Source organism: Copadichromis virginalis, linkage group LG6 (assembly GCF_057382275.1).
Source record: "Copadichromis virginalis isolate Kocher_CV1m ecotype Utaka linkage group LG6, C_Virginalis_male_GT1.1, whole genome shotgun sequence".
Taxonomy (NCBI): Eukaryota; Metazoa; Chordata; class Actinopteri; order Cichliformes; family Cichlidae; genus Copadichromis; species Copadichromis virginalis.
Window position 1 is genome coordinate 40,791,135 of NC_140623.1, and position 14,535 is coordinate 40,805,669.

General features: G+C 42.0%; 1 protein-coding gene across 3 annotated transcripts in view; it reads right to left on the reverse strand.

The window, feature by feature from the left end:
• krt222 (keratin 222) overlaps window positions 1–14,535 on the reverse strand; it is a 31,300-nt gene that overhangs the window by 5,525 nt on the left and 11,240 nt on the right. For all 3 annotated transcript variants that reach the window (XM_085460460.1, XM_085460461.1, XM_085460462.1), the window contains 6 exons: window positions 12,224–12,377; window positions 10,782–11,078; window positions 7,024–7,149; window positions 5,108–5,328; window positions 2,135–2,355; window positions 1,078–1,180 (listed from right to left, as the gene is read on the reverse strand). In XM_085460460.1, the coding sequence (XP_085316586.1) occupies window positions 1,078–1,180; window positions 2,135–2,355; window positions 5,108–5,328; window positions 7,024–7,149; window positions 10,782–11,078; window positions 12,224–12,377 (1,122 nt within the window). The remainder of the gene's footprint in view (window positions 1–1,077; window positions 1,181–2,134; window positions 2,356–5,107; window positions 5,329–7,023; window positions 7,150–10,781; window positions 11,079–12,223; window positions 12,378–14,535) is intronic.

Sequence of the window (14,535 nt, forward strand, 5' to 3'; positions counted from 1 at the left end):
ATGTTGGTAGCTGTCGCCAGTAGTTATCTTACCCTTCATCACTTTCAGTCACTGAATGTCATTGACTTTCTCTGCTGTTGCCACATCACTGCGATCACTTCCTTTGCTCCTGACAAAGTTGATTAGTTTAAACAGACAGTTTTATTTAGTTCTTGTTCATTTTTCCATTTTTTGTGGGAATGTCTTTCAGCTCTTCATCACACAATGTTTCGAACATTTAACCAGCATGAAACTGGAATGTGACACAACAGTCAGCTGCTTATTTGCCAATCAAATATGCACACATAAGTCAGCAGGGTGCATTCTTACTTGTTATCTTTAGAGAGGGAAGAAGGGCGAGGTTTAGTCTAATTAAAAAATAACAAGGTCAAACTATGCAAGAGGCCCTCCCAGCAATAGCACAACAAAATAATAAACACGGGTCGTCCATCTTTGATGTGGGCAAGCGCGGTCACCTGCAAAATGTAGAAAATAACAGGATCTTTGAAGCAAACAACAGCGCACTCAGGAGAAAGTGTGAGGACATGACCGATAGTTGCTGGGCCGGCAGAGCAACTGCGTCTCTTTGCATCTGCGGCTCTCTGAGGACATTATGCAAGTGTGTATGCGTGGCTGTGTCTCGGTCTGGTAATACCTGAAGCACGAACAAAGATTTCCACCCATGTCTCGTCCAACAATAACAGGTGTCACGCCCTGAAGCATGCATACCGGGCGAATACCTCCACATCAAACACAGGCCATTAAAGGAGGAGAATTCCCATGCAACCCAGTGAGGAATTACTCATGGGAACTTAGGAGAAACAAAAACATTTAGCTCACAACTCGTTCGATGTGTGAAGGTAATTCTTCTGTTCGCCTAGACGTCGCCGGGGAGTGGAGTATGATGACTGCATGCTTGTGAACTAATATAAAGACTCTAATTGAAATGTGTTAAAGCTTCAGGAGATTACATGAGTAAGATGTTTTTGCAATAGGGATTTATCTGTGTGATGTAATTAGCGGTTACTATTAGAAAATGCCTAGGTTTCACACTCAAGCAGAAGCACTGACTGCAGGCCAAGTGGGAGCAATACTTACTCAATGGTGCCGTGACCCTCCACGCTTTCTTGCACCACATTGCCTTGAAGGATCTCCTGAGTCTTCACAGTGGAGATTGGCAAGTCCTTATCTAGTTCTGGCTCTGCGAGAAGTCGTTAAAGATAAACCATAATAAGAAATGACTGCAACAAGTAGGCGTGTCACTACTTTTCCATCAATAAAGAGGAATGCACCGAAATGATGAGACGTCAGCTTTTTGGCCAAAAAATAAGATTACCGATGCGACCCAAAGACATTTACATATCATTTGTTCCCATGGAAATTACCTGAACCTCTCCTTTGAAGCTGAACATAACACCGGGCTCATGTTACACTCTATATTTGCCTGTTCTATATTTATACAGTAATCAAAATGTCCCGCAGTATATTTGCAGAGCTTTTTGTTATTTTTTCCCTGTACATTAGAGTCCATTGACATCTCTTGTAGTATTCCCCGTCTGCCTGCCTGGTGTCCTGTGTTTAAGTCCCTTTAAGGGTTTTGGCTCAATAAAAAGAAAAATGGAGGAATGGCGGCTACATGGTGGCTATCTTTCTGTCAGTATGATGTGAGATGTCCCACTCAGTGCTGCACAGCTGATTTTTCTGATGAGGCCCATACACTGTATATAAAAGATGGACATAGCCACTGTGACGTTACCTGCCGGTTTTGGTGTTAGCATTTAAGCTACTGTGTTGGTTTCTGGAGCCAGAAGTCACCATAATTAAAAAGAAATGGGTTGGAGAGCTAAATTGTAACGCTATCGAGTTCTGTTAGCTTCATCAATTTTGCAGACAAAACACTTATTCCCACATAGCAAAGTTGGTATGGCCCGGATCTGGCCCACACAATATGCTTACACATTCTTTGCACATACCGCAAAGAATGATGGCCCTTTGGTGGCCCAGATCTGGTTTGCCAGAGGTGGCTCACACATGGGTCAGCACAAGGCCTAATGTGTCACATTGGCTCATTTAATTATGACACACTGTATGAGAGACACCTTAAATCAAAGAGGGACTGGTTTGCTCCGCACAGCGAGGTAAATGTGTGTCTTACCTGTGAGTATCACCAGGCTTCGCTGTCTGTACAGTATGCTTTTCTTCAGCCCATTTTCTGTTGGGAGGAGTGAAGGTATGTCAGGGAGGGGCTCTGACTTGGGTTCGTCTGGAGTAACGGCGAGGTCACTGAAACCATTTTCAAGTCCATTCTCCTTTGGCTCCACGACTGAAGACCTCCATGGCCGCAGAACCATCGGCTGTGCAGTACGACCCATGTATCTGCAGGCACATGAAGACGTAAAGATGTGTAATATATGTACGACTCGGACGGCGGGAGGGATCTGTGGCGGCACTATATCCCTTGAAGTCTGATTGTTTCCATGTTTGACACCAAGTTGTCATATCATGAGTTCACAGTTCTTTACTTTCGCTTCTCTGTAGAATGAAGGATACAGCACCTATGGTTGTAACCAGACTGCTGGTCGTTAGCTCTCCGCTCTGCGTTCATATCCACAGTAATGTAGAAGCCACGACTGCTAATACATGTTTATGCAGGCAGGAGGTCTGTCTCCAATTAAAGCCATTATAACTTCCTGAAGTTACTACTAATTTTCAAGTCGTTTGATACTTCCATACCACCCCAACTGCTTCTTAGTCATCTGCTTTCATCATGTCATTTTAATTCCCAGGAAATTCCCATCCTTATGTGAAACGAAAAGCAGATTAGCTGAAGACTGTGGGAGGGATAAACACAGAAAAGGCAACAAAAAAAAGGTATCAATTTAAACAAGTTTGGCCAACTGGAAACACATGAACAGGTTTAATAAAAAACAACTGAATGGAATTTTATTCACAACAAGGTGCTTTATACTGTAAAGAAACCCCACCAAACAATCCTCTAAGAGCAAGCACGTGGCAAACATAAAACCAGGCCTCAAACCAGCACCTCTCTTAGAGCTGTCAAAAAGGAAATCCTCAGATGTTAATCCGTACTAAAAATTGCTTTTAGATGTTCCAAAAAATTTGATTCTGTTCATCTGGACGTAGAGTTTTCAGTGGGAGAAACGTTTCGTCACTCATCCAAGTGACTTCTTCAGTCTCAGCCGACTGCAGGTTTCCCCAATCTTACAAATTGGAGGTTCATTTTCAACTATGCACACAATTTGGAAAACACGAAGCTCATGAAGTGTAACAGTAACATCACTCAAACCCCATTTCCCGGTCTCACTCAGATGTCATCGTTCTGCACACTTCGCTCACCTGCAGGAACACCGGACATCAAAATGTAACATCCTGGTTGCCAATTAGCCTCGCTCATGTTGCGCCTGTTTAAACTCCGCTGGAAGAACAATTCAGTGGGTGAAACGAGCACAAATGAAGAACGTAACGTCACACTTGGAAGGCGGATGATGAATATGAGAATCAAAAGAACTGGAAATTATAATAAGTCGTTTAAAAAATATATAGCCATTAAAACACGGTTTGATGTTTTTACCACACGAGCGTTTCTTTGATGTTCTATAAGACATAAGCATAGAACAGCAGTGTGTATTATTTTGGGGGGAGGATTCAGTTTGAATAGAGAGAGCGTTGTTTTGAGGCCTTTGATGTGTGGAGTTTTGACAAAGCAGTCTGTATTCAGAGTTTGGAGAAACTGAGCCACAGTTTCTAGAAATTTGGGAACTATTATCAGCAGAACTACCTTTTTCTGACATTACTGTTGGTAACGTTGCGCTATCATTTTAAAAGTTTGCTTTGTGTTTTGCATACTTGTGAATGTTGGCAGATGTTAGCATGCTAACAGTGAGTTGGACAGACCATCCAAAGTGTGTGCTCAGGTTGTGAGAGCAGTTGGAGCCAAATGATGCAGCACAGTGCAATGTGTCCTACAACCTCACTGACACACGAGCATGACTTCTGTTGTTGTTATTTAACAATTCATCTGCGATATTAACACAGTGTGGTGCAAAAGACAATGGTGATGTATTCTCTGGACTGAGCAGATGATCTAAAAGCATTGTGGCGCGACCTTTCAGAATCATCTTTTGTGCTTTTTATTCGGTAAATACCCATTTCACAAACCTCAGCGGTTTTATGTGCTGAAGCTTCAGTGAGACTTGTTTTTAATGCGTGCAGATGCTCTGCTCTCTCATTTTTTCTTGTTTTATTGTGTTTTATCCCACTCAATGCCGCCCTTCTCAAATATGACTAAACAATAGAAATTTCATATGCGTCCTGCCCGTCCTTGCATCATCGTCATTAATCTAAAGAGATGAGACAAATCAAAGGCAGCACTCCACTCTGCCCGTAACCTATGTGGCATAAAGTCAAAGTGATGCCTCCTAGCTATAAAACGTCAGCAGTGCGGTTGATGCAGCAAATGTGTTGAAGCATCTCAGAAGAGTCTAGCGTCCAAATGGAAGGAGATAATTAAAGGCCCCGTCAGGTGAGCTGAATATTCCCCTATAAAACAACTTGGCGCTTGCAGAAAAAGCCAGACAAAGACGCCTCTACTGTCTGGATTCTGTCAGCTCATGTAATTAAAGACAGCTGGATTTTCAGGCTATGAATCGGAGAGTTTGTCATCTTCATTTCAGTTTAACAGAAATGTTTATGTGCCACTATGTTGTATGGGCGGACAGCAGGGCCTGAGTACGTCTCAACTTGCAATTATTGTGGATTTTGAATTTGTATTCAGGTAAATTCAACATAATCCAAAAGATAAAGGTTAAGATTTGAAAGTGTCAACTCATAAAAGCTTGACAGCTCAAGTTAAAGAAAACAAACAAGAAGTAATTTTGTTTACTTTGTGCATTACTTCTGACAATGACGCTTCTAACTTGCTCACGGCACTAAAGCGCGTGCCAAGTTTGTCAGACTCTGCTGCTTGATGCACGATCTTTTTCTTTTTCTCAAGGAAGACATTTCATTAAACTGTAAAGACAAGGAAGAACTCTAAAACCACAAAATTCCAGCTCAAACAACCCTCCTGTCTTCTTTTAAGATTCCTCGCCCTTTGTCTCGCGCTCACCTTCCCTCCTCGCGCTCCAGCAGACGGCGGTAAGTAGCAATCTCTCTCTCCAGCCTCATCTTAGTGTTGAGAAGCTGATTGTGGCGCTGACGCTGGGTGGCCAACCCGCTCCTCACCTGCTCGAGCTCGCTCTCCAGCCCAGCGATCACCTGGGAAAGATCCTGCAGCTGGCTGGAGTAGAGCCTCTGGGTGTGCTGGAGGGACGTTTCCAGGCCTTTCTCCTAGACGCCAGAGAATAAAGACCTGTTTGGATCATGACTTGATGGTCTTTGTTTTCTTAAAAAGGAATGCAGTGAATACAAAACGATATTAAATAAAACAATTTTACAAATTCACCTAAATATATCAAGACTTTTAAAACTTTCGTGTCAACAATGAATCGAAACGCTTTAGCGCTCAGAGCTCTCCAGATGGAGCGGTTAGACGACGGTAAACTCAGCGTTTTTAAATTTAAGGGGGATTCTGTGCAGCTTTTTAATTTATCATCAACCAGCAAAATTAAAGTCATGACTCTTTTCCCAGTCTTAATAATTAGGTGCTTCTAGAAAGCATTGTACATAGAAGAGGAAATGTTACGCTGCTCTGTGGGCATACGAAAGGTCACTTTGTTAACTAGTGTATCAAATTGACAAGGCTAAAAACTTAGTTAGGACTGGATCAGGTGACTAGCAGTTTAATGCTTGTTTTATGCTGTTCTTGTCTTTCTATGCTCCTCTCTTTGTCTCCTCACCTTCAAACTGTTCATAGCAGACTGCTCTTCCTCCCTAAGCCTCTGTCATGGTCCTGGGTCAGTGACCCAGCGCTTTAAGTTTATTATTATCATTTTCTAGTTTATTATTATGATGATTATTATTGTTTGAGTTCTACGTGTTATATTCGGTCTGCCTCTGAGTCTGAGTCTGTATCTCTGTCTGTCTATGGTGTCTCCCCGTCTGTTTGTGAATCTGTCTGTTCAGTTCAGCGTCTTGTCTGGTTCCCTGTGTCTGAGTTTCCTGTTTTATTGTGAAGGTCTGTGTCTTATGTGAGTGTGCTGAGTTTACGTTTCCCTGTCTCGTCAGCTGTGATTTCTCCCAGGTGTGTTCCCCTCCTGTCTCTCATCCCTTGATTACTGCCGTCTGTGTATTTAAGCCCTGTGTTTCTCTGTGTTAGTATCGTACCTTCAACTAGCTGTGTGTTCTGCTTCCGTGTTTAGTGTTTCTTTTCTAGTGTTTCAGTCCTCAGTTCCACTATTACGACCTTTATTTTCTTTTAGTGAGTTTAGTTTGTACGAGGTTTCTCCAAGCAATAAAGCTGCGCTTTAAGTCTCACTTCCGTGTCTGAGTTCTGCATTTTGGGTCCACCACTCCTGCTTGCCTGCCTGCCACACAGCCAACCATGACAGCCTCGTTCTATTGAAGGTTCTTTCCTGTTAAAAATGAGTTCTTCCTTCCCACCATTGCCAACCCACAGTTCACAGGGGTTTGTCTGATCTTTAGAGGGTTTTTTCTAATTCCGTGGGTTCATTCACATCCATAATGTAAAATTGTATTAAAGCAGCAGTTGGGAATTAAATAAACTGAACTGAAATTAAACTGAATGAGGTTTTTTTTATATTCATAACTTTTTCTTCTTTTTATTCCAGTTTTCATTCCTTAGATTTTCCATGAATTGCAGTTATGGAATCAGTTACACAATGTTTATGAAAGCAGCTCTGAAAATGAAGAAATAATAATAAAGTATCTGTGATTGAAAGATAGAAACCTTATGTATATCTTGGCACAGATGTATTAAAACTCCCTTTAGTTGCTAAATTGAAACATTACGCAAAAACAGTATTTTTTCTTGTTATTGTCGTCTTTTCACAGGCAGTCTGCCGTGTGGTGTTGAAGCAGTGTTAACAGTGTGAATGATAACTTTAGATATTTGTTTTTTCTTACCAAAGCATGTAGGGTCTCAATCTCCACTTGCAGCGAGTGCCACTGCTTCCTGGCCTCGGCTAGCTCGGCCCGTGCCTCCCTCAGGGCGGCGCCGCCGAGGCTCACCTGCGCCCACGCTGCCTCCTCCTGCACAACGAGAGGGGAGCCAGATGTTTAAAGAGGTGTGAATCCCAGCACCACCACCCTCTTCGCCAAACACTCACACAACTACCTAGTTTTCCCTTATAGAACACACTCAAGTGGTTTCAAATTTGTGTTAATGTAAAGTAGCTGATGAGATGCAATTGTTGGGTTTAATATCTGTACTATGTAAACGAAACAGAGGCCTGTTCACACAATGACACACACACACACCTCATGAGTAAGTACTTTTTCCCACTGGCACCGTCAGACAACACAGAGGCGAAGCAGTCACAGGTGGTGCCTTTGGTGATGTGTGTTTCAGTGCAAGGTAAACAGACAGCGTGTACACACAGCTGTCCACACACTGTACAGCTGTGAGGCGTTTCACACCCTTCGTCCTCGCCCCGTTAAAACGCAGCAGAGCGGTGAAGCTGTCTCAGCACTTATGACAATATTTTGACAGATAAAACAAAGTTACGCAAGATACTTCCTGTATAATTTGTTACTTCACTGACTCCATTTATCAGTTGCAACAAATTTAAAAAAAGATCTTTATTCAAGGAGACATTCATTTAGGGCAATATTAGCTGAAATCAGCAGCTCATTGATGATAACACCGGCAAACAAGACCTGACCTGACAGTGGATTTAAAAGGGACTCCTTACATATGCTTGCATATACATAGATTTTTATTTGAAAGTTGAGCATACACTTGAAACGAGCTATATATGACACCTACATCATACACATATATCATCTATATCCAACAGAAGATAAGCACTAGAAGTAAAATCCAAACAAAAACTCTTACAGAAGAGGTTGTGTTGGTGTTGTGTTATATTACATAAGAACATATCAGTGAGTTATTAATGGGGCCGTTATATGTGGAGCATGTTGACGCTGAAATCTGTTCTTGGAGTTAAATTATTATGTGTATTATATCACTGGGTTAACATTATTGTTCTGGAACAGCTCATTCATGTGTGTGCTTTATATACTGTTGACATGTGTTTGGGTAAATATTTGCATTTGATCTGCTTTCGTATGCGGTACATTTTTTAAAATTCTACAGTTTTTTGTTCTTATTCCTGTTTTTGCTTTTCTTTTCATCCTGTTATGTTTTTAATTTGTGCATAATGCTGTTCGTTGCCTGGTCAGACTCACGCTTGCATACCGTGAAACATCAGTGCACCACATTCTCCTCACTTATACAGCACTATGGAAAGTCTTTTCATCTTCATTTCCAGTAGCAAGAAAACTGCAGAATATGACATCATCTTGACATTATTACAGTTATACAAAGCTTGAATTGCATCTGCTGCGATTCCAATCCAGGCTTTTAAGAAAATCTAAATATAAACTTTTGTTTGTTCAGAGACAACTCCAATTGGCGCCTTTAAGCTTAAAGAGCTTTACTGTCATTGAACGTGATGACAGAAGTCATGCATGGATGGAGGTTTGGATTCTTTAGTCTATTTTGCACTCAGACTTTGACGTTTCATAAGGTAAACATTGTAAATGTTCCCGGGGACAACGAGGCTGCTCTGTATAATCTTACACGGTATCCAGACAGCTCCTCCTAAAATTAAACCTACATATTATTATATTATCTTTCTGTCTTGTGGAGCTCTTTATACTTTGTTTCAGCAACCAGATTACTGTCTCTGAAATAACCTATTACTGCTGCGCTTTTTATGTCATTTTTGGCACTTTGAACACCATAAAGTGATTGTCCAGTGTGCAGAAGCAAATGCTGATGTCTACTCAGCTAAAATCTCCAGAACCAGGCAGTTCACAATGTAGACACAGAGCGTAAACTCTGGTGTGTGCACTTAAGATCTAAAACAGATAATTATTCGGCAGAGCTGCAGAAATTAGGATAGATTATTTGCCAAATACATATTTGGCAAATAATCTATCCTAATTTCTAATATTTTTGCTTGCTTAGTTTAATTAGCAGGTAAAATACAAACAGAGGCTCCTAATGCTGTACAGGGAGTTGTGGTCCTGGGTAACGGACCGAGTGTCTTAAGTTTATAGATTTTGTATTTTTGTTTTATCTGAATGTCTGTGAAGGTTCTCAGTCATCCAGGTCATCGTAGTCAAAGGAGCTTGCAAAGAAAAGCGTCTGGACTTCTTTAAGTTGCTTGAAGACGTTTCACCTCTCATCCGAGAAGCTTCTTCAGTTCTAAGGTCAAATGGTGGGACTCCCCACCAGGTCAAATCTGGGACTCCCCACCATTTGACCTTAGAACTGAAGAAGCTTCTCGGATGAGAGGTGAAACATCTTCAAGCAACTTAAAGAAGTCCAGATGTTTTATCTGAATGTCTTCTGGCAATTCTTAGTCTTCCTTTGTTCCTTAGTTCCTGGTTATAATCTTTGGTTACTGTTCTTTATATATTTTTCAGTTTAGTTCCATTCTCAGTTTTTGGTAGTTTAGAGTTTAGTTTCACACTTTTGTGTAATTCCCCCGTATTGTGTTCATTTGTGTCTGTTTCCCCATTCAGTTTTATTTCACCTCCTTTTTTATTTTGATAAGTCATCTGTCCTTGTGCCTTGCATTCACTTTACTTCCCCTCGTCTCATCTTCCCCATTTGTTGTGCTTCCTACAGCTGTGTCCAATTCCCAATATCCCTCAGTGTGTGTACAAGCCCAGTCAGTCCTTTGTCGGTGCATTTGTTATTCCTTCCTGTCCTGTTTCCTGGTTGGTTTGTTTTTTCCTCCTTCTGGATTTAGTTACCTTTTGGACTTTGTTTTCCTTGAACTGTCTACACGTACTCATTAAAGGTATTCTTTGAGTTTTCCACCTGCCCGTGTGTTAGTCTGACTTCTGGAGTCCACATCCACACATAACAGGACAACAAGAAGCAGTTGTCCATGTATTGATAAATCAGTTAAAGTATATTAACTGCTCACGACCCCCACAAAACAATTCATTTTAGCTACGCAAACGTCCCTTGCCTTAATTCCTACAGATTAGAGGAAAAGAAGAACTCCTCTGAAACAAGCCAAACGCAGTCTTTGAATCTTTGAATGATTTTTTATTGCCGTGTTGTCAGCTCTTGACTGCTGCATTGTGCTGCTGTTAGTGGGTCTGATGTAAACAGCAGAATTTAATAAAACCTGCCCTGATTTAGTGCCGTGGTCGCTCTCAGCCCTTGGTGAAGGCACTTTATTGTTGCTGTCAGACCAAAGTCATGGTGCTGTGGAATAATAAACAGCTTCTGGACTGTGTTTTTCCCAGAAAAGAGGCCAGCTGAGCTAAAATAAGAGTGGAAACGTCAAAACAAAACAAAGCTGCTATTACTAGACACAGGATGAGGATGCTTAGGTTGTATTTTGGGTTGTAAATATTTAATGAAGGTGAGGGATCATTCACACAGACCACCACTACTGTGTTTAGATGAAGAGAGAAAGGAGACAAACACACAATCTGCACACAAACAGGCCATATAGCAAGGAAGGAGAGGTTTCAAGCTTTTTATCCCAGTCAACAAATACCAGCGGGGCACATGCATCACCCTGCCTGTGGGACAGCCTGGAGTTGGTCCTGAGGGTGTGTCGGACCGGCACAGATCAGGACCATTGTCCTCAGAAAAGACAAGTGAAGATTGTGTAAGAGTGGATGCGTACCTCGCTGAGGGCTCCTCTGTGTGTTCTGGATGCTGCTGCTGCTCCAGCTCCAGCATGAGGAGGCCCGACCAAGCCGGGGGCTGGATTTGAGATGGCGCCCAGGCCGAGGTGTCTCTCCCCCGGGCTGGGGAGTCTGCTCTGTTCGCACTGCGCTCTGATTCGGTCGAGGAGCTGGGTGAGCTCCATCCCTGTGCCATCCTCCTCCTCCCTTCCTCCTGCTGCTGCTGCTGCTGCCGTGGCCGTCGCTAACAGAGCATCACAGGAGCTGGCCCGCTGCAGCTGCAGAGCCCGGGCTGCCTGCAAAACAGCCAACCAGGGGGAGGGAGAGAGAAAGGGAGCAGAGAGAGAGGGGAGGGTGAAGGATGGTAAAAAATACAGGCGAGACAAAAAGAGAGATGAGAGTTGGATTAAAATAAATTCTGAATGAAAAAGGTGAGTAAAATGCAAAGGAGAAAAAAGTGGGAACACATGTGGAGAGACAAGGAGAGGAAGAGTAAGCAGGGATCAATACCACATTTATGCATATGTGTGTGCACGAAAGGATCCTGAAAGTGAGGGAGGGGAGTATTAGTCAGCAGGAATGAGAAAATGAAGATAAGGAGGGAGGAAAGAAAAGATGGAGGAGGGACGGACGAGGTCACTGTGAGCTGTTTCTCACACAAGGAAAAAAAGTGCTCATGCACACCCAGTCATTACAGGACTATTATGTCGAGGTTGGAACAGATCACTTATAATTTACGTGTTATTATAACAAGTATTCCTATAATTAGAGATCTAAATAGGACTATTACACACATTTTATATATCATAACCACTTAAGGGTCATGTAGCGTTCACGAGAGGAGCACATCTGTGGAGGTCAGAGTGAAGGGACAAACAAAGACTGTGTGGAAATTGTTTTTCATCCTGTTTTTAATGTGAGAGATCGAGACAGCAGATGCAGTTAATAGACAGTCCCTTGAAAATGTGCCTCATCATGTACCTCTTTTCCACAGCCACTGACAATAAAGGCTTCAAAGGCCTTAAGTTTGTTACATGCCGATGGCAGCTTTTTGGCACCACAATGTTTTTGCAGTGGAAACGTGTGAAAACTGGTTATAGACTTGTAGGGGCTGGTTTCTGCTCTCTTTTCCAGCCACTACAAGATGACAGTTTGAATCCAGCACCAACGAGAAAATGTCAACTCATTCCTCCAAACATGCAGGTACTGTAATTTCCTGCCTCTTCGCTTCTTCTTCCTCTACTCTGTCTCAGAATTACTGAGTTTTGCAGCCTCCAGGGACCCTGAATGTTCTCGCTGAAGTTATAGGGGTGAGCTAGTTTCTACTTTGGAACACAGTTACTACTGTGCATGCAGATGGAAAAGCACGGGAGGACAGAAAAGAGAGCAAAGTTAAAAAGACAAATGAATGAGAAGGCAAGACAGAAGAACATTTAATGACCTCAAATTCCCGGTGCATCTCCTGCAGCTCTGTCATGGAGCGGTGAACCTCTGCATGCAGTATCATGCTGCTGTGATCTGCCGTCCTCTTGGTCTCCCTGAGCAGAGCCACCTCTTCCTCCAGACGCCTGGTGTTCCTCTCTTCGGTCTCGCACCTGCGAGGGGATATTGACACATATCGACCTAGTTTTATTATTTAAACAGTAAAATGCATGAACACACCAACCGCCCGGCATCCATTCACATTGTTTTCTGGGGGAAAACTTGCATTTTTGAGGCCATTACAAAAATATGAATTCATCCTAATTTCAACCTTAACTAAATATGCCTGCTGAGCAATTTATGATTGATTAGAGGACCAGCTAACATCTAACTGGTGCAAAACCAGTCCAGGGTAGCATCTGCTTTAATCTGGTTCAGTTCAAACTGGAAGTTTAGCAGATCATGTGCAGCCAATGTTTAATAAAATGGAATAAGCTGATAAACACACCAGAATAAGATGAAAGACACCACATGAATTAAAATTAATGAATAATGATTCAAGTTAAATTCCAGGTTTTTGTTTGATTAGTTGTGATTTTTAGATAATCTTCTAATTTAAAACATTTGAAAGGTACTTTATAGATGACAAAAAGTCAAAAGCTTTTTGTGTTTTATTATAAATCACTGCTTGCAGCCTACCTGGAGTACCTTCAGGACTCACCACAGGATCACAGCTCACACTGTGGCAAGCATTTAAATTGAGGTTTGATCGCTACTGTGCATCAAATGTTTGACCTTTGTATTGAAATCTGTGTTGTAAGATTCAACCTTTGCTTTTCCAGTTAACTGCTTCAGAGAAGTGTAAACGGGTTAAAAATGTGTCATTTTTATTTCAACTTGTAAATCTGGTGAAAAACATCTTGATTAATCCTGGATTTGTGAGTGAAATGCTCATATGCACTGTTTGTGACATGCCAGGGTCCAAAGTGGCGCAGTGATAAACAATGCTCCCTCACAAGAGGAAGGATCTGGGTTTGAATCTGCCAGTAGTCTGGCAATTTTGCAGCGGAGGTATGTTCAAAGTCATGTTTTATTTATCGCTCCGGCTCGAGACCGAGCTAATTTAGCAACTGAAATGACTGAGTAGGGCAATTTGAAAGTAAACTAAGAAAACACCCCAGAAATTCTCATCATTGGTCCAGACAACATGGAGGAAGATCGCAGAGAAGGTTGATGTGACAGGCTGAGACAGAGACAGATGATCCCTAAAGAGACCAGGCAGGAAGAGGAAGAAGAGGGCGACGATGACAACACGACAAGCATTTTTGAGAAACATGTAAATAAGGTCACCCGATCCCTGGTACTACCACCTGAGGGTCGGTATAATCCACACTGAGTTTTAGCACTCAGCTTTTCCTCTTGGACAGATTATTGTAAAGCTCTTTTACAAGCTATTAATCAAAAATCGATCAATAGACTTCAAATCACTCAAAATGCAGCAGTAAGACTTTTTTCAGGAACTAATGAAAGTGTCTAAAAATATTGCACAGATTTTACTGACTCTACACTGGCTGTTCATTAGTTTTACAATTGTTTCCAAGATTTTGCTTCTTACTCTTAAAGCTCTTTGTGGCCTTGTTCCAGAATACACTGGAACCTTGTGCCAACCAGTGCATGGCCCGAGATCCTCAGGCAGGAACCAGTTAACTGCTCCCACCTCACACTTAAAGACAAAAGTAAATTCAATTCAATTTAATTCAACTTTAATTTTATAGCGTGAAATCAAATCTATCGCCACAAGGTGCGTTTGTAAGGTAAGGACCCGATGATAATAAAGAGAAAACCCAAACAATCAGATGACCTCCCGTGGTGACATACTTGGCGACAGTGGGAAGGAAAAACTCCCCTTTAAAAGAAAGAAACCTGTTAAATCCTCTGCCACAATTCATTTGGTTCGACGGAAAGAAAACTGGACAAAAGATGAAAATCAACAGGGAGCTAGTTCCACAGAAGGGCCCTGTGGCCCCTCCCTGAGCCTGGTTCTGTTGGAGGTTTCTTCCTGTTAAAAGTGAGTTTTTCCTTCCCACTGTCGTCAAAGTGCTTGCTCATAGGGGGTCATATGATTGTTGGATTTTTCTCTGTATGTATTATTGTAGGGGCTACCTTACAATATCAAGCGCCTTGAGGCGACTGTTGTTGTGATTTGGTGCTGTGTAAATAAAATTGAATTGAACTGAACTGAGAAAGGACCCAAGTGCAGGCACTGACAAATGACGTATTGCGAGTGAGCTTTAATTACAGTGGGGAAAACGAAACAAACAAAAGCTGAAC